The sequence below is a fragment of the Geotrypetes seraphini genome, chromosome 6 (genome assembly GCF_902459505.1).
Source record: "Geotrypetes seraphini chromosome 6, aGeoSer1.1, whole genome shotgun sequence".
Classification (NCBI taxonomy): Eukaryota; Metazoa; Chordata; class Amphibia; order Gymnophiona; family Dermophiidae; genus Geotrypetes; species Geotrypetes seraphini.
In genome coordinates, this window is record NC_047089.1 from 64942573 (window position 1) to 64963364 (window position 20792).

General features: G+C 42.0%; 2 protein-coding genes across 6 annotated transcripts in view; one reads left to right on the forward strand and one right to left on the reverse strand.

The window, feature by feature from the left end:
* CPB2 (carboxypeptidase B2) overlaps nt 1–2777 on the reverse strand; it is a 107401-nt gene extending 104624 nt beyond the window's left edge. Inside the window, exon 1 of the mRNA XM_033947898.1 lies at nt 2517–2777. The gene's annotated coding sequence lies outside the window, so the exon portion shown is untranslated. The remainder of the gene's footprint in view (nt 1–2516) is intronic.
* ZC3H13 (zinc finger CCCH-type containing 13) overlaps nt 1–20792 on the forward strand; it is a 143832-nt gene that overhangs the window by 56031 nt on the left and 67009 nt on the right. For 4 of the 5 annotated variants that reach the window (XM_033947893.1, XM_033947889.1, XM_033947891.1 and 1 more), the window contains exons 7-10: nt 858–1009; nt 6198–6395; nt 16746–16922; nt 20122–20432. In XM_033947893.1, the coding sequence (XP_033803784.1) occupies nt 858–1009; nt 6198–6395; nt 16746–16922; nt 20122–20432 (838 nt within the window). The remainder of the gene's footprint in view (nt 1–857; nt 1010–6197; nt 6396–16745; nt 16923–20121; nt 20433–20792) is intronic. The other variant, XM_033947892.1, reaches the window with a different exon arrangement.

Below are 20792 nucleotides of genomic sequence, written 5' to 3' on the forward strand. Positions count from 1 at the left end.
CAACTTGTTCAGCGCGGTTAAGTGCAATGCTCTTTGGGGAGTGTGTGTTTTGGTGTATCACAGCAGCACTGGTCATCTTGGTGGTGGGTGGGGGGAGGGGGTGTAGAAGGGAGTACAGCAGTGTGCTGATAGTCATCAGAGGAGGGGGAGGGACACTAACACTGATGGTCATGGGGGGCGGAGGATAGGGGGGACAACAGCACACTGATGATCATCCAGGTGAGAACAGAGGACCCTAGTGCCAGTAATGGATGTGTGTGCTAGAGGACAGAAGCGCTAGTCATCTTGGGAGATGGATGAGGGACAGCAGCGCATCAGTGGTTCTCGAAGGGGGTCAGACAGAGCATTAGCACTGGTCATCAGGGTGGTGTGGAGGACAGAAGTGCTGGTCATGGGGGAGGGAAAAGTCAGCAGCAGAATTGGTCATTGGGAGTGGGTTGGGAAGGACAGCAGTAGCATCAATCATGAGAAGAAAAGGACAACAGCTGCATCAGTCATTTGGAGAGGGCTTTGAAGGACAGCCGTTAATAAATATGTTTAAAACTTATGACAAGGACATCTAGTCTTTGTAGAATGGCTCATCATGATGACAATTTCAAACCTCCATTTATATTTCAGCCAACTTTCCCCCCTTTTTTTTTTGGGGGGGGAGGTTACCTCAGTTTATATTCAGGTCTGTTTATATTCATTTATATACAGTAAATAACTTATCAAGTGTTTTATTGTAATCTGAGGAAACTGTGAATGTGTGACGTGATATAAAAGCATAGATGCCAGGTATTGAATTTATGATAAACAGTGGCATAATTCTCCAGATATTTCTTCTTTAAAGTTAGTTTTGTTGTTTTTAATGTTAGATTTCTCCTGAAGTGGTTAGATCTAAGATGTCGCCATCACTGCGAAAATCTAGTAAATCTCCAAAACGAAAATCAAGTCCCAAAGCATCCTCTTCCTCCTCGAGCAAGAAGAAATCTTCTACAGTGTCTTCTCCTTTGCAGGAGCAGCAGAGGTTAGTAGAGACAAGGGCTAGAACAGACAGAGGGGGAAGGGAGGTGTGATTTTTAAATCATGACATGCCTTTTCTGTTCAATTGATCTTCATTTTGTATTAAATTCTACTGCTTTGTAAGAGCAGAAGTGATGAAAACTACGCCACCTTATATGCACAGAAGAAGCCCAATGTTGAAGTTTTGAGATACAAGAATTAATATCTGCTGTTAAATTTAACAGTAGCGGATCAACTTCAAATAGAATGAAAATATCGTCAGCATACATAAAAATTGATTCTGAGATAGATAGTTCCAAGTATTTCAATGTTGTCATATATATATTAAATAAAATAGGAGATAATGGGGAGCCTTGAGGTACTCCTCACATAGGAGACCAAGGTGAAGAGAATTTATTCTCAATATGCACTTGATACGATCATAATTTCAAAAAACCATTGAACCAATTTACGACTCCTTGATCTAATCCAGTATCAAGCAGAAATTGTGAAAGAATTTCATGATCTATAACATCAAAAGCCGCTGAAAGATCAAACTGTAATAAGACGGCACAGCGGCCATGGGCCAAATAAAGACAAATTGCATAACACTAGTGATATAACTCCCACCTCCCTCCTTCCCCCCTCCCCGAACAGCAGGGTAAAATTCACCAAACCAAGCTCCCCATTAGCCTCCAAAGAACCAAAGACATGCAACCAGGTATTATACAACCATGAAAATAACAGTCAAAATAATAGTTGAAAGCCCCAAACCGGCTCTCCACCCAGCCAATCATCCCTGATCGGCCTACCCACAGCTAAACCCTCCACTTCCAGGTATCTACTGCTGCTTTTTAACATATTTAAAAAATGATCTAGAGATGAGAATAACTAGTGAAATAATTAAACTTGCGCAAATGCTCAAAGCCTAGTCCAGCCCGGCGCAGGAAGAAGGAGGATCTCTTCTGCACCGCACCGCCCAGCCCAGCCCAAACCAACGAGGGAGGATCTTCGGGCACTGGCACATCCTGTGCACTAGTGCCGGTGCCCGTGCCCAATCGGGTAAGACATGTTTTGCGGTGCTGGGGAGGGGATGTAGGATCGCGGGGGAGGGGGGGTGACGCGAGTGGGGGGGGAGGATGCCGGTTCGCAGGGGGGATGCCGATCGGATTGGAAAAAAAAAGTTGTAAAACGCGCTCACATGTATAACACGCACGGTTATGCACGGTTTGTAAAATCGTGTATAATGCGCGCGTTATATGCGTGAAAATACGGTACTTAGTAGATTTAAAATAAGCCTGAGAGAATTTCTTCGCACAATGTGCAATTACCATATATACTCAAATATAAGCCGAGATTTTTGATCCAAAAATGGGGGTCTCTGCTTATATTCGGACCTGTTGCAGGTCTCCGCCAGGCCTGCCGTAAGACCTGGTGTGACAGTGATGGGCTGGGACAGTAGAGATGCCTCCTGCCTCTTGTCCCGGCTAACTTGAAAAACTTTTACCCAGTCTCCCGCTTCCCCTGCGTACCTTTAAAATCCCCAGTGGTCCAGCGGTGGGCTGGGACAGGAGGGATCCCTCCCGCCATCTGTCCCAGTTGACTTGCCTTCCTTTATCTCCCTCCTGCTGCCTCCGCGTACCTTTTACAATCCCCAGTGGTCCAGCGGTGAGCAGGAGTGGCCTTCACACATTCCTGCCCCATGGTGAGCTGCTAGTGATTGCCTGCTGTGAGTTCTCAGAGTGCACAACATGGAAGGCGCATCCAGGCACAACTTTTATTGACTGCAATGTGAATCACTGTTGTTATGGTCTGAGGGTGTTCTGCTACTTTTACAAACCCATCACGTACAAAATAAAATCCTCAATTTTCCCACCCCCATAAAACTCCCACTAACCTCAATTACATGCAACATAAAATATTTCAGTTCTTTACCACTGTCCCTCCCTATAAAATCTCCTTTACCAGCCTTTCAACTTTTATAATCAGACTTTAAACAGTATTGCAAAACACTGGAAACCAGCCACATCTCTCAATTACTTGCTGGAAAAAACAACTCTGTCTCTCATCTGACCTACCCCTTTCCACTCAACCAGCAAGTTGTTAATAAAGAGAAAGCTTTCCTCTTTACTGATGCCAGTCGCACCTAAGCTACTTTGGCACCACTAATTTCTCTTTCTGAGCTGAATGCATTGCTTGATCTGGGACATCCTTCAGCAGCTTACCCTGCAGATATTCTGGTCTGAGACCCTTTTGTGCTTTAGAACATTTTTAACTTCATTCTTTCCTCAACATGGGTGACCGACCAGTGCAAGAATTTCAAGCAAGATGACACATGGTCCTGGGACTTAAGACCGTTAATCCATGCAGCAGTATTTTTTGACTTACCATATTTTTTGCTCAATAAGACGCACCCAACCATAAGACCCAACCCTCTGTAGAGGAGGAAAACTCAAGTAAAAGAAATTCTGCCCATTGCCCTGCCCTGTACCCTGTCCCCCCATCTGGTGATCTAGTGGTAGATCAGGACACGGTATAAGGCAGGTCTAGTGGGAGGCAGCCCCCCCCCCCCCGGGCAGGTCTAGTAGTAGACAGTGGTAGGCAGCCCCCCAGTACTTTTTTTAAAATCCCAGTGATCCAGTGCACTTTCCGCACTCCTGCCTCACTGGACAGTTGCATCCTGATCTGTTTCCTTGCTCTCTTCCGGCAGTGGCAGAGTGGCGCATGAGGCAGGTGCACGCTTTTTGCGTGCGTGCCTGGTCCTGCGCCGCTCCCTGAATGGCTGCCGTCAGTTCTCGTAAGTCCCATGAGAACTTTCGGCAGCCATTCAGGGAGCGGTCCGGGAACAGGCAGGCACGCAAAAAGTGCGCCTGCCTCATGCGCCGCTCTGCTGCTGCCAGAAGAGAGCAGGGGAACAGATCAAGAGGCAGCAGCGCAGAAAGCGCACTGGACTGCTGGTTTTTTTAAAAAAAAAAAGGTACTGGGGGGTGTATATTCACTCCATAAGACGCACCCTTATTTCTACCCACTTTTTTGGGGAAAAAAGTGCATCTTATGGAGCGAAAAATACGGTATTTGCAATTGACATATTTGTTTCCCTGGTAGAACCAGGTAGTGCATATTAAAATAATTCAGTTACTTTGAATAAAACAAGTGCCTAGGACACTGGGACAAGATTATTCTGATCGTGGTAAGAAAATAACTAATGTAGTATGTTCAACTGACCAAACACTGCCTTCACAAAAAAAAAGATAATTGAACTTTCCAAGTAAATCCAGAGGTGATCCAGATTCCCAAGTTTTTGATCTTGCTGAATAAGTGATCCTTCACTTAGCTTCATTCTTCCCTCCACAAACAGTGACAAATCACTTACTGCATATACTCTCCAATTTCAACAATTCACCCATCATTATTGTACAGGAAAGCTTGAGACAAATACATTGGACCTCTAAGAGAGAGGAGGGGATAGTAAATGATATCCAAGTTTTCAAGTTTATTAAATAGCTTGATTTATCGCCTATTCAAAATTCTAGGCGATGTACAAATTGTTCAAAAATATAGGTAACATATCATTCGGACATACAATAATTTGGGTGAGAAAAGTAAACTTACTTATACAGATATCAATACATTTAGGTTGAATATTTCTACGTATAATAGTAAAACAAAAGGGACCTACGTCAACTGGACATGTATTACAACTTTAGGAGAATGCTCAAGACTCATCTCTTTCTTCAAGCCTATAATTCAAAATGCAAAGACATTTCTGCTTCTTCAAACTTATAATTCATTGTTCATGACTGCTGATTAGAAATCTTGTTGTAAACCGCATTGAATCCTTATCAAAACTTGCGGTATAGAAGAAAATGTATGGTATGGTAGGCAGACTAGATAGGCCATATGGTCTTTATCTGCCTTCATTTTTCTGTTTCTGTACAGCCCTATCTGAATAACGATTTATCTCTTGATTCTATATAAATATGGCTGTTTTGCATTTTTCAGACTATTTGGTTGATCAGGCCTCCTATTTGTATTTGATGTGTAACAGCAAATGTGTGAAGATACATAAGCAAAAATAGAAAACGGAGAACGCAATCTAAAAAATTTAAAAAATAATGAAAAGAAGCAAGAAAAAATAAATGTTTTTAGTGGGAGATGGTATATTTTAAGAAAAATATTCTAACTTTAAAAAATATACATACAATTTGCCCTGCTTTACAGTATTACCGTGTTTCCCCGAAAATAAGACCTAGTCGCTGGCAGCAGCACGCCTCCCCTCCCCCCACTGACCCTTCCATCTCTCCCTACCATGCGAAACCCGACCGCGAGCCAAAATTCCTGGAAACAAACTGTAGTGTCGGCAACACAGGCTGGATCACGGCCTGCCCTTCTCACGCCTTGTCATTCCATGCCGCATTGCTGATGACTTCATAATTGATAAGGCAAAGGAACGCCTGGAAGTGAGAAGGGTTGGTCGTGATTCAACCTGTGCTGCCAACAGTGCCGTTTGTTTCCAGGTATTTCGGGTTCGCGGTCGGGGTTCGGATGGGAGGGAGAGATAAAATGGTCAGCGGGGGTGGGGTGGGGGGACGCGATTTGCACGGCAGGGGGAAGGGAGTGATTGAAAGATGCTGCACAGGGGTATGGGAGGAAGGGAGGGATAGAAGCTTCAAAGGTTCTTCACAAGGGATGGGAGGGATAGAAGCTGCAAGCATTCTGCTGTACAAGGGGAGGGATAGAAGCTGCAACGGTTCTGCTGCACAGGGATGGAGGGAGGGAGGGAGGGATAGAAAGATACTGCACTAGGGGATGGGTGAGATTGGAGGAAAGAGCTGCACATGTGGGGGAGAGAAAGGAAATAGGAAGAATTGGGGTGGAGGAGAGGAAGGGAGAGATGATCATTGTACATGAAAAAAATAAGACTTACCCTAAAATAAGACTTAGTGCCTTTTTGGGGTCCAAAATTAATATAAGACAGTATCTTATTTTCAGGGAAACATGGTAGTATTGCTAGAAAGTAGTTTGTTGTCTTTACCACAAGAGGTCACTGTAATGCTTGGCTTTATGGCAGCATTTGTGGGAAGACATTGGAAATAATATTGAAAGCTGTTTCCATGACTTAAGATTCAGAGCAAGCTAGAAGGGAGACTGATAGTCTTCTAACAGCTCTACTTTTTTTTTTGCTATCCCTGGTGTTCTCTCCCTCACACTAGAAGCTCAAAAGGAGCACAGAGTAAGAAAAAGGGTCCTCGTACTCCTAGCCCACCTCCACCAGCACAGGAAGATAATTCAGCTACAAAGAAGCACAAAGAAAAATACAGAATAAAAGAGCGTTCGGAGGATAAATCACGAGAGGTGAAGGATCGAGGACATAATGTTGACAAGCATAAAGAGAGAAAAGAAAAGCAAAGGTAAGTTATTTTGGAAGAGGGTAGTTGTAAACTGCTTTTCTTAATTTTTTAGGCAAGACTACTTTTATGGCATGAGGTAACTAGGTTAATATGGTTATGATCTGTATTGCTTGTAAAACCTGATCATTTTTATGGGCAAAGAAAAATTATATCAGTCACAAACCATTTTTCTGGTGGAGACAGTCTCATAAAAATAGAGGTTCCCTTTAAAATTTTGAGCTGCAGTGGAGAAGTCCACTTGTACAGATGTATGAGGGGCATTCAATAATTTTATCTACCTGAGTCTGAAAGAAAGTAGCAAGCATGTTGAAACAAGTCTATGCCTGTTCTGACATGTCTCAAGGATACTCATGCACAGTTGCAGCTCAGTGCGAGTCTAACATTCCAAGAGACAGCAAGTCAGGAGAGTGCTCGTGTGAATCAAGTAAGAAACTGCTAGATTTGGAGCACCATTTAGTGATAAATATTTCTCACAAAAGAAGAGAAAAAGCCAAAGGAGATCCATGAACACATGACTGCAGTTTATGGTGAGTCTGCCCCATCATCCAGCAAAGTAAAAATATGGAACAGATTAAGTGGGGTAGAGAGTCCACTGGACAGCCTATGCAAGCAAATTCCACAGAAATGTGCAAGAAAGTCAAGGGTTTCATTTTGTCAGACAGACGAATTAAGGTTTCTCAAATAGCTGAAGAAATGGGTATCTCGTCAGGTGAAGTATGGAAAATAATTCATGAAAACCTGGGCATGTCCAAGGTTAGAGCAAGATGGGTTCCAAGAATGCTGATGCCATGTCAGAAGACCAGGAAGCTCAAGTGCTGTCAGGAGAACTTGGAGATGCTCCTTGAAAACCAAGTGATTTTTTTTTCATAGTTTGGTGACTAGAAATGAGACTTGGGTCTATCACAGAGATCCTGAGTCCAAAATGGAGTCAATGCAATGGAAGCACCATCAAAATCTGCAGGCAAAGTCATGGCAACTGTCTTCTGGGATGATAAAGGACTTTTGCTTCTAGAGTTCATGCCACACAAGACAACACAATGATCGCTTTGCGGTAGTCGATCAAGAAGAAAAGGCGAGGATAACTCAGCAGGTGTGCTGCTTATTCACAACAATGTGTCGGTGCACATATCATGACAATCACAGGCTGTCATCCAAGAATGTGGGTTCAGCAGCTAAAGCAGGGGTGTCCAACCTTTTGGCTTCCCTGGGCCACATTGGCCCCAAAAAATATTTCTGGGGCCGCACAAACGCTGCAGCAAGACAGAGGAGGGAGCCGGCAAGACGGTAAACACCTGGGGGCAGCAGAGGAAAACACTGCCTCGCCCTCGACCAGGGCCACACAAAATACTTCACTGGGCCGCATGTGGCCCTCAGGCCGCAGGTTGGACACCCCTGAGCTAAAGCATCCACCCTACAGTTCTGACCTGGTTCCCTTGGATTATTTCCTGTTCTGAGATTTGAAGAAATATCTCAGTGGACAGCAGTTTTCAAGTGATGAAGATGTCAAGGAAGCTGTAATGTCCTGGTTTGAAGGTCAAACTGAAGAATTCTTCTCGAAGGGGTTAAAGTCCTTGCAGGAAAACTGGATGAAGTATATGGAGCTATCAGGGGACTATATTGAAAAATAAAACATTTTTTTGAAAATTCTTTTTTTCCTATTGAGGTAAATTATTGAACGTCCCCCACGTAATCATCAGTGCAGACATGAAAACTGCCAATCAAGTGGAGAAGGCTTCATCTAAGGCAAGGCAGATATTGGGTTGTATCAATAGAAGTTTCGTCAGCCGAAAGCCTGAAGTCATAATGCTGTTGTACAGGGCCATGGTGAGACCTCATCTGGAGTACTGTGTGCAATTCTGGAGGCCACATTACAGTAAAGATGTGCGCAGAATTGAATCGGTTCAGCGGATGGCCACCAGGATGATCTTGGGGCTCAAGGGTCTCTCGTACGAAGAGAGACTGAACAAATTGCAGCTCTACACTCTCGAGGAACGTAGGGAGAGGGGAGACATGATCGAAACATTTAACTACCTCACGGGACGTGTCGAAGTGGAAGATGATATTTTCTTTCTCAAGGGACCTTCGGCCACAAGAGGGCACCCGCTCAAACTCAGGGGCGGAAAATTTCATGGCGACACCAGAAAGTATTTCTTCACAGAGAGAGTGGTTGATCATTGGAACAAGCTTCCCGTGCAGGTGATCGAGGCAGACAGCGTGCCAGACTTTAAGAATAAATGGGATACCCATGTGGGATCCCTATGAGTGTCAAGATAAGGAAATTGGGTCATTAGGGCATAGACAGGGGGTGGGTAAGCAGAGTGGGCAGACTTGATGGGCTGTAGCCCTTTTCTGCCGTCATCTTCTATGTTTCTATGTTTCATACTTCTGTGTATACTAAGTGAAGGGAAGTTTTCAACCTGGGGAATTTACCAAGCTAACTATTAAATTACCTGGTCAGATTCTTTTCAACAAAACAAAGAAAAATCCAATGAAGGCCGCAGTATGGAAACCACAAAAGAGAAACAAGAAAAAACTGCAGATAATATGTGCAAGATGTTTATTATTTCAAATATTAAATGCGATCAATGATACCACCTTTCAACAAACCAAGGGACCCACTTTGGTGCCCATTTTGTGTTGGAACCGGCTCACGTTTATTTGATGACTGCATAGGCTTATGTTCTTTATCAGTTTAAATTGTGGTTTCATTCAAAACCATATCAACCATGGACCCCTGAAGAAGGCGTGTTTACCGAAACACGGAACATGTTGAGTCCCTTGGTTTGTTGAAAGGTGGTATCATTGACCGCATTTAATATTTGATATAATAGACATAGCCTGCATCTTTTACATATTGTCTGCAGTTTTTTATTGTTTCTCGTTTCCAGATTCTTTTCAAATCTGTCCTAATACTGCCTTCTGTCTATATCCTTTCAGAAGCACCAAACAAAGCTAAATATATTTTGCTGCTTCCGTTTGTAATCTATTTCCCCAAGTAAAACTTTGTAGTTTTATATCTCACAAAAAATTGGAAACAAAATGAATTGTCCAGCTAAATTAAATCATCACATACAAAATGAGCAATCTCATATTTCAAGCAAATCACTTTGATATCATGCAATAATGTGAAAGTGAACCTCAGACACGTAGGCACTACGATGCAAATCTTATGCCTTTACTGAGGTAATGTTTCTTCTCATGGGTTCACTGCAATATCACATTAGGTAGCTGCTGTTATATCAAATTTGTGAAATAAACTTAAATCACAAAACATTTATCTTCATCCCAACGGAGGCTCTACCATTTCATTAATCAAGCTTCATTAGGGGTTAGTGTTAATTCAAACTGTAGCATTTATTTGCACTTCAAAATTTCATATAGCAGCTTCATTGGAGGGTGAAAATGACTTGTCCAACTACTGTGGTTTTCTGTCCTTTACTGCAGAACTTCCAAGTTATCCAGTTCCAGGAGAGAGAATTTTTGTCCAGTCCAATTGTTGACCTTATATCCCAATTTAGTGTGCTATGTGCATTCTGTGATTCTGCCTATTGAAATTAACACTTAAGGTTCCATAATGCATCATGATAGTGGTTTAGAAATCTGGAACTGGTAGCTCTCCAGCTCTAAACATTAACCACTCTATTTAAAGCATATGCTGGCCTAGTCTCCATGCTCTTCACAAGCCATTACTGTTTCCATGCCAACAAATAAGCTCTACTTTTTCCTGCTACTTCGGGAGCATTGAAATGTGAAGGGGGTGGGGGCAGAGGCCATAAATAAACATCTTGAGGGTGAGATCTTTTGTAGGGGCCCACAAAGATATGTTTGTCTAGGGACCAATATGATGTTAGTCCATCCCTGAGTATAATAAACACCTCACTTTTAAAGTCGCTTAACGGAAGACTATCTGTTCTTCAGGAAGTAGGTGAAAACTTGGCTCTTTTTCCAAGCCTTTAATGGAAGAAGCAACAATTTGGTATGTGAAATTATAAGTCTAGTTGATGATTGGGCAGCTGGTATGAAACTGAAAATGAACAAGGATGAAACCAATTTTTATTAAGTCCATGTAGGATCACTAGTGATGATACTCAATTGGTATTGTATAATACCCCACTGAAAATGGAATTGGAATTGAGAATTTTGGGGATTATATTTGTTAGGTATCTGACATGGGAAGCACAAATACTAGCTTTATCTAGGAGAGTGTCTGTGACAAAGAAAATTAAGACAAATTTGTCACTGCTTTGATAGAGAATACTTATTGGTACAGTCACTTGTATTTTCTTTTGCTGGAATGTTTTTTATGTAGGTCAAACAATAACTATGTAAAAAATTACAGACCATACAAAATGTTGCTGGTAGGCTTACAAGGTCTGTTCAAAAAGTTCCAGGACAATTTGAATTGCGCGCGAACGGGAAGATCTTATGAAACATGCTAGGTAGCGTTGAGTAGCTTGAAACTTCATAAGTAACCTTTCTTCCATTTGTTGATATCTATTTTTGTCTCCGAGCTGCAGCAGTTTTTGTGAAAGTGTGTTTTCGTGATCGGTTATTTTTCATCATGTGCAACCTCAATGAGCAGCGTTACAGCGTGATGTTCTGTTTTAAATCGGGTAAGATCACTACTGAAACTTATGAAATGTTGAAAGTGGCTTATGGGGAACATGTCATGAGTCATGGAAGGTGTTTTGAATGCATTAAAATTCACAAATTTTGCACAAAAAACACGACAATTCTTCCCCAGCCACCTTACTCTCCTGACTTATCCCGTGCTGACTTCTTGTTTCCAAAACTTATATCCACGCTGAAAGGAAAGCAATTCAATACCGTTGAAGACATAAAGCAAAATTTGACGCAGCAACTTTTGACGATTCCTGAAGATGCGTTTAAGGACTTTTTCCAGAAGTGGAGATGACATTGGGAAAAGTGTCTACATAGGGAAGGGGAGTACTTTGAAGTGGGCCCAATGGAATAAGTTGTAAGATTGTTTAATAAATTTTTAGAAAATCAGTCCTGAAACTTTTTGAACAGACCTTGTATATTCTCAACAAGATATGATAAAGTAATGCACTAGGGTTATGCATCTGAACCTGCAAGTTGCTTGCAGAATGCTGTCTATCATCTTTGAACTCCGCCTCCTTCCTAGGAGCTGCTCCTGCCCACTCAGATTTTTTTTGCAAGCAAGTTGCTCAGAAGTATTTCTGCTCTTCTCTGAGATTTTATTATTTTTGGGTACTTTTCTTAGTCTTCGGTTGGAGACTCTGTGCCCAGAGATTCCCACTTGTTAGGACCTCTGCCTGGGCGAAGATGCAGATTTATGCTGTGTAAGTCTGCTACTAGCAGGATCAGCCCTCAGGGACTCCTAGGTAACCAGCCTGCTTTTGTATTTTTTTGAAGCTCAGGAGCCATCCCCCGTGCAGCTGCTCGCATCCCTGATTTATCAGGAGCTTGAGCGCAGGCTGTTTGGCTCCATCCTGGCTTAGCTGGCTGCGTGGTCCTCTCCTTTGTGATGTGAGGTTTTCTGGGGGTTGAGGCGTCTGACATTGGTCCAACAGGCAGCCCAAAGACCAAGTTTGTCCTGTGAACCTGTGAGGTAGAGTTTTTCTGTGTTTAGCCTAACTGCACTCCTAAGCTGAAGCAGGCAGGAACATGGCACAGTGAGTAAGGCTATTATAGCATATGGAGAAAATTACAAGGCGTGGGGATCAACAAAAGTGAAATTTGAAGGTTTCTGCAGCCAGTGAAAGAGGTGTGATGTCAAGAGATAATTTGAAGCTTTGGTCCTAGGTTTCAGCTATGGCTTCCTTTGTGGTGTATGCTTGCCATGCCCAACTGTCTTGAATCCTGGCCTCAGAGGTAGACAAAAACCCCCAAATGCTCCTATCAGAGGTAAATTATGTAGTGGATCCTTTGTATGATATCATCAGAATTATGAGCAAGGTGTTAGTCTATGCTAGCTCCCCCAGGCAGATGATCTGGATCAGACAGTGGGCAGGAGATTCAACCTCTAAAGCCACACTGAACAGGCTTCCCTTTCTGGGGCAGATGCTCTTTGGCAAAGGGTTGGATGACTTGATGGCCAGTGTTAAGAACAGTTGCCCAAGGCCTTTCTGGACTGCAGACTCCGGATGGCTTAGGGTTCAAGACATGAGAATTGTCTAGGCTCTTAACCCTCTCTAGCCTCCAAGAAAGCACAGTGACGCCAGGTCAGGGCCAAGATCCCCCGGATAGAGGGCAGGCTGTCGGCCTATTAGTTGGTCTAGGCTCAGATTGGCACAGACTGTTGGATCCTAGAGGTTGTTTGAGAAGGTTACAAAATTGAGTTCTGTGCCTCCTTTCCAGACAGCCATAGAGAGCTCCCGGAGTCCAAGCAATGGTACAGAGGCTACTGGATCTTTTTGTCTTAGAATGGATTCCAGATGAAGAATCAGGCTCAGGCACATACTCCATTTACTTTGTCATGCCAAAGAAAGGCTCAGACGACTAGAGGTCAATTCTGGACCTCAAGTCGGTCAATGCTGCACTGAAAGTGCTGCACTTCCACGTGGAGACTGTTTGTTCAGTCATAGCGGCAGTGGCACCAGGGGAATTTCTTGCCTCCCTTGATTTGACGGAAGCCTACCTCTACATTCCTATTTTTCCAGCCCACAGGAGGTCGTTGCAGTTTCATGTGCTGGAGCAGCATTTCCAGTTCTTTGTGCTCCCCTTCGGACTAGCGAAGGCACCATGTGCCTTTACCAAAGTCGTGGTGGTGGTAGCAGCACATCTCCGCAAGGCAGGGATCCAAGTGCTCAAGTATTTGGACAATTGGCTAATCAGAGTCCTGTCTAGGGAGGAAGGCAAACGGGCAGTTTTAAGAGTAGCCCAATTACTCCAGGACCTGAGATGGATAGCCAACTTCAAGAAGAGTCAGCTGGATCCAGCCCAGCGTCTGGAGTACCTGGGAGTTTTGTTCGACATAGCCTTGGGCTAGGTTTTTCTTTCAGAGCCACACAGACTGAAGCTCCAGAAGAAGATTTCGGACCTGCTATAGAATCCGATTCCTGCAGCATGGCATTATCTGCAGGTCCTGGGGTCTATGGTGGCAGCCATACAGGTGGTCCCTTAGGCGAGAGTGCACATGAAACCTATTCAGGACTCTCTATTTGCTGTTCTCCTTGGACGGATTCGCTTCAGTAACTACTTCCATTGTTACTAGAAGCGAGGAACAGCCTGCGATGGTGGCTACAGACAGCTTCCCTCTTGATGGGCATGCCTCTCTGCATTTACTCCTGGGAGATACGACTGAGGCCAGCCTTTACAGTTGGGGGTTGGGAGGGGGATGAGGTTCATTGACCCTGAAGCCCTGCCCTATAAGTGGGCTTTGCCTGCCTTTTCTGCCTTAGGATCAATCTGGATTTGACTCCTATTGGAATAGCGTTTCATAAGCTGGAAAAAAAAAAACCACGCAAAAAAGTACGGTCTGGTCTAAGTCTCTGATTGATAGCAGGACATGCATGTAGCTACGAGCTCTATATAATATTAGTGCTGTTTGCACATAGTTTTTGTATCTGTTTTGATCAGTTACTTGAATGTTATGATGTTAATTGATATGTGTGTTACAGAGCAGAACAGAATTGTATTGTCGGGGATTTCTTCCCTGTTTCCCTTCTTCCCGTTATGTCTGCCATTACAGTGCTACTTGATTGCCTTTATACAAACACGGGGCAGGAATAGCTCCCTGGGAAGAAGGCGGAGTTCAAAGATGATTGACAATATTCTGTAAGCAACTTACAGGTTCAGATGCATAACCCTAGCGTTCAGGACTACTAGACATGTCTACAAGAAAGATTATTGAGGTAAGAACCTAATCTTTTTTTTTTTTAATGTGCATTGGTTTTCTTGATCTTAATCGAGAAATTCTGCACTATATGATGAATTTAGTAGAACTACTATCTGTTAAGAACTATAGCTTGATTATCAATAATCTGAGGTTAAGATTTCCGAATCTTAGAGGTATTAAATTTAAAACAATATGCTCTATATCTTTTCCATATTTGGTGACAAAATAGTGGAACTCTCTTCCAATACAATTAAGAACTATCCCCTCTTATGAGTGTTTCTGAAAGGCCTGAAGACCTATTTGTTTGCAAGATTCACGCTTAACAGATGAGCATATCTTCTATGTGTTTGTTTTGATTTTGAATGTAAGATATTCATTCCTGGTGATTGATTGCCAGCTTCTTATTAACTTGGAAATCACATTGAACTCCTATTGGGATGTTAGTGATTCATAAATATTTATGCAATATAACTAGATAGACACACACAAGGACTAACACCAGCTATTGATACTGTAGTACAACTTGCTTATCCTTTCTTATTTTAGCTGAAATCATTTTCCTGCACCTTTTATGACTTCAGGTATAAGGTTTCCTTAAGTTACTCACCTATATTTCTATCTATCTCCTGTTATTCTATCTTATCTGTCTATATGTTCCACCTCTGCTTACATCCTATGCTATCTATTAAGATGTTCAATTTGTATTCTATTAACATTATAAGTAGCATACCATGCCAAAATGTGTATTGTATTTGAATATATTTACTGCTATAATTTTCCATTGTTTATCTTTTGGCTTATTCTTGCTATACACCACCTTAGTAAAATTTATTCAAAAAAGCAGTAAATAAATCTAAATAAATAAACTGTTTCAAAACCACCACACTTAACCACAAAATATTATTCTGTGCTAACTTTACATCTTGTTTAAATAATCCATATACTCTCTGCTGGACCTGGTAGAAGGGGAGGGAAAGGAAAGATGCTACACACTGGAGGGGAGGGTGAGATGGTGGATGGGGAGAGAGCATATTAGCTGCGAGTGGGGTTCAGGGGAGGGAAGAAAGGAAAATTGTTACAGTGAGAGTGATAAGAGAGGGAGAAATGGATATGGGGTGCAGGAGAGGGAGAAATGATGCATGGGGAAAGAACATGAGTTGGGGAGTGGGAAGGAAGGGAATCACTCAAGGGAAGAGGCAAGGAGAGAGAAAAAGTGTGCAGGAGGCAGAAAGGGTTGGACTCATAGGGAGGGTGAGAAGGATGGGGAGGACAGAAAGGAGGAAAGGAGAAATGTCACACGGGGGGGGGGGCAAGAGGAGAGGGCAGAGAGTGAAAAGTTGGACTCATGGAGGGAGAAAGAGAGAGATGTTGGTTAGGTGAAGGAAGGAGGACCACAGGAGAAGAAGCATGCAGGAGGAAGAGAGAAAGAAATATTGGACTGGTAGAAAGGACGGAGAAATGTTGGACTGGGAGTGGGGCCAGAAAGGAGGAAGAAAAGGGAGATGGATTGCAGGGGGCAGAAAGGAGGAAGGGAGAGAAAAATGTTACACTGGGGGGGATGAGAGATAACTAAAGGAAGGGAGAGATACCAAAGCAGGGAATAGAAGGGAAGGAGGGGAGTCTGGTAGCGCAATAGAAATAATAATAATAGTAGTAGGAGGAGGAGAGAGAGATGCCAGATTATAGAAAGGAGAGGAGAGAGATGTCTGACTACTGGGGGGAAAGGAGGGAAGGAGAGAGATGTCAGACCATGGAAACGGTGAGGGAAGGAGAAAGAGAGGAAGGGAAGGTAAGACATGGAAAAGTAGATTTTGAGAAGAAAGCAGAAAAATGGAAAAAATTGAATGTTAATGCCAAAGATGGATGCAAGGCAGAAAGTGAAGGAGAGAAAAACAGACAATGGATAAGAAGGCACTGGAAACATAGTTAAAAGCACAGAAAAATAAAGTCACCAGACAACAAAGGTAGGGAAAATTATTTTATTTTCAATATAGTGATAGAAATGTATCAATTTTGAGAATTTATATCTGCTGTGTATATTGTGTGTATATGAAAAATAAAAGGAAAAAATTGCATTACAATTAGTAAAGGGGGTGGGATCTGGGGAAGAGCTTGGGGGGGTGTAGGGGGGAGCTTGGGAGGTCTATGGTTGGGGCACTTAGTTGATATTTGTTAGACTTCCCTACTGGCATTTCAGGGCCTGTCTGGAGGGCCTTTGCGCATACGTGGATGTCGACGTGATGATGTCATGCATATGCGTGATGTCATCATGGTGATGTTTGCGCACTTCCGGGTGCCTCGAGCCGTTGCCACTACCGAGAAAATTTGAGAGACACTGATATAAAGCATAACATTGATGTTTTATTATGCAGTCTTACAAATTTCCACCAAAAATAATCCTCTTAGATGTATTAATGCATTTGGGCATTTTCATTAAATGGAATTTGTATGACAAATTATTCATCTGCGTGCATTATCTTGTTTGCTAGTAAAGCATGATTCCTGTTTATGATTTGTTTCATGAACAGAGATCCTTCTGAAAGTTTGCACAGGCAGAAGCGATCTCCTAGTCCTGCAGATCGTTCTGGCAGTAATTCCTCCCACTCCAGGGAATACTCTCCCCCAGCGGCGAGAAGACGGCAAGCATCGCCAACTCCTGTCGCCAAGTCAGCTGCTCAGAAGCTTTCTTTTTCTCCATCTTGCAGGTGTGAAATTGATAAGAAACCTCTGGCTTTCAGAAAGCAGGGTTAAAGTAAAAACATTTTCTTGGAGCTCAGTTCATCAAGAAAATAAGCATGTCCCCTGTTGCATTATGGTGTCATGCATGATCAGACTCAGAACATTGTATTGTACATGGGAAAATGCCCTTGTGACAGCTTTTCATGAGGGTTTTTAAAACACATTCTTGTAAGGTGTGTCTACCCTTGCTGACTGTATGAAAGGAATTGGTGCTTCTTCACTGCTCCTTTTGAAGTTAAAGACCTTCTAGTTCCTGTAAGTTTTTCCCCTGGAAACTTGTCTTTACTTCTTAGTCTTAGCTTTATACAGAGTGATAATTTATACATTTTCTAGAAGTACTTTTACCAGCATAGCCCATTACTTTTATTGGCTATGTTGTTACTTATTTCCTAAACACAAAAAAGGAGAAAATAACTCTGCACAAACCAAACAATAAAAATGAGCAGAGATGACCAAACCGAACACCGCTCAAAGAATGGGGTTCAGTGCGATTCAGCAATGTTTATTGGAATAAAACATGTACATAAGATTCATGAAGAAAGGACCCAACACAGACTGTGTTTTGGTGGGTCTGCCTGCGTCAGGGGTCAACCATCACCTGAATGTACTGTACATGAATGGTAAGAAAGCCAATTGCTTAAAAATTAAAATTTGATATGCACACACACACACAAAAAAATAAGACCGCTAAACCATGGTATCAAACAATATTGCTCCCATGCTGGGAGTGGTGCTGTTTGATACCTTGATTTAGAGTTCCTGTTGTGCTTAAGACCTTTTTTTAGGGGGGTCAACCTGCTATTTGTGTTGTGTACAGCTGACCAGGACTTGTATCTCAATTTAGGAATTGATGCCCATTTTATGTCTGTGACAGATCCAGTGGACCAGTTTAACACCTTCCTCATTTTCTCTCTTTTTTCTGAACTAGATTGGAACCAGTAAACTGATTTGTCTCTACTTACTGAATTTTACTTTGTGGATTTATTTTTGACTCAGGTGTTCCTTCATTTAGTTTACCAGTTCAGTGAGAACTGACCTTTAATTGGCTACAGTACTATAAGCCTTCATTGCCAGCTATGTATAAGTTGTTCCCTGTTGATAACATCTTTTCATTTAACATAGCCATTGCAGTAACAGTTTTTAGCCAGGGGCTATAGATTGCAACTCCCAATTTAACTTTTTGGGTCAAGTCTGAATATGTCCACTGGGTGACAGTTTTCACAAGAGCTGAAACTCTATCCTCCTTTCTCCCAAGGAAGACCATGAACATTGTATTGAATACCTAGACCTAACCAACCTAAGGAGCAATACTGCTTGCAGACCCCCCCAAACAACACACACACATTTTGTCAAATCTTGACATGTGATAACAACTGAAGTTATAACACAATTTTCTTTTTCTTATTCTTTGAAATTATAACAAACACAATAATCAAAGACTTCAATTTTCTTACATTTAAAAATGGTAACTGAGAGACAGATGAATAATGTGAAGACTTTTTTAATTAGTGTGTACTGACCAATTAAAGGCTTTGGTTTGGGGATATATTGTGAGCTAATGCAAGATGTTTGCTGGTTCACTTTAATCTTTTGTAAACCGCATAGAACTTCACGGTATTGCGGTATATAAACTGTTATTATTATTATATTTTTAGAGACTTTGAAATCACTTTAGAGCAGGGTTTCTCAACTCAGTCCTCAGGACTCACTTAGCCAGTCGTTTCCAGGGTGCCCACAATAAATTTGCATACAATGGGGGTGGTTGTTGTTAGGTGCCAACGACTCGTGTTCGAGTCCTATCGACTTGATGAATTGCAGATCTAAAAAGAAATCAGTTTTATACTAGATCGGAAAGGTCCTCCAGCGTCATTCCCATGGTTGGCTTCAATGTGTCCAGCCATATGATTGCAGGTCGCCCTCTTCGCCTGGTTCCTTCGATCTTCCCAAACATGATGGCCTTCTCCAGTAATCTCTCTCTTCTGATGGTGTGACCAAAATAAGACAGTTGTTACTACATCATTTGTGCTTTGAGTGACATAGCCAGTTTGATGTCTTCCAGAATTGATAGTTCTTCTGGCAGTCTGCGGCATGCCTAAAATCCTTCTCCAATGGAAGTAGTGCATGCAAATTTATCTCATGCCTATTTATGAAGGGCTTCCTGAAAAGCTGATTGCCTGAGTGTGTTCCAAGAACTGAGTTGAGAACCCCTGATTTAGATAGTTCTAGAGAACTTAGAAATGATCTCTCTTCCACCATGTTGATCAACTCCAGATTCCCAGGGTGGAGATATAAAATTAGCTTAAATAAATAGAAGTCTAAGGACTAGTCAAAATCTCAACTCACTGTTGGGCTTTAATGAATTTTATATTCAGGTTTTTCTTTGCTGTCTTTGTAGTCTTTGTAAGTGTTTTTGAATATTTTACTTGGAGAACATGGCTCTGTATTCCAGGATAGACAATTATTTGTAGCCAGAAATTGACACTAACTAAATAATACATGGACCAGACTGCATCGAGAGGCTTTCATCATTTGGTTAATACCAAATTCTCTATGTAATTGAAGAGTTCCTGCCTAAAGTTCCATGTCAGTACAGCTATTGTTGCATTAGATAAAAATGCTTAATTCCCAGGTTTTATAGGGAGAAAGAAAATCAAAGTTTGTGTGTAGATTGGACATAATCTACTGTAAACTCCTTTGTCATAATTTTATAGCTCACAGTTTTATTTATTTTATTTTTATTTTTGCTGAGTTGAACACTTAATGGGAAAACATGTAATTGAGATAAACCAGATAAGATTTTTTTTCTGCCTTTAAAGACATGTTATATATGATGTAACTAGTGTTATATGTTATGGTAGGCATTACTGTATTTACTATAAGTGCTTTTGTTTTACTCAGTCACTTGCAGTACTTGAGAAGAATAAAGATTAATGTTAACTTGCAGATGCTATTTTCCCCACAATTAAAAGGTGTCATCATAAATTTCCTTTTGCTATAGATCATTCTGACTTTCTAGGTATAATTGTTGTGGGTTCCATAGTATTAAATCCTGAAATCAGTATGTTTTGAGGGTTTGTTTCTATCATTGATTAGTCTGCAGGCATAGTGTTTGTGCAAGATTGAATCTGTCTGTGATAATCATAACCATTATTTTCCTGCCTTCAGGAGATCTGTTACCCCTTCAGGGCAACATCATTCCCCAGTGTCCTCTCGACATCACTCACCCTCCTCACAGTCTGGCTCATCTGTTCAAAGGCACTCTCCTTCTCCACACCGCAAAAGAACTTCACCCTCCTACCACAGGACAGCTTCTTCCCCGGCAAGACACTCTTCTTCTCCCTATCCTCGGCGGACCTCATCTTCTCCTCTGAGGAAGCGTAGTGATTCAAGACATCGTTCTCCAGCACGGGAGAAGGGACGGCATGAACGGGAAAGGACACCACCGTCACATGATCGGCGCCATGAAAGAAGGGAAGGTAGGAAAGACGGATTCTGCTTCAACTGAGGTTGGAGTTTGCTATGGAATTGGATGACTTGAGATACCAAATAGATAAATAATAGAAAAAGGGTATCGGGGTCTGAAAGACAAACATGCTGGGTAAGGTATTTGAGAATAGAGGATTTGTTCTAGTAGGTACAGGTATTTGAATAGAAAGTTGACTAGGTTTAGGAAGTTGGGACATTTAGAGGGTAAGTTTTTCAAAGTCACCTACATGGGGAAATAATAATTTTTAGAATGCATATATCTTTAGCTGCTATGAGGAGACTGGGGAGCATAATATATAGGGTTGGGAAATAATGTGCATAGATTGTATTTTGAAGCCTTTCTGAAAAAT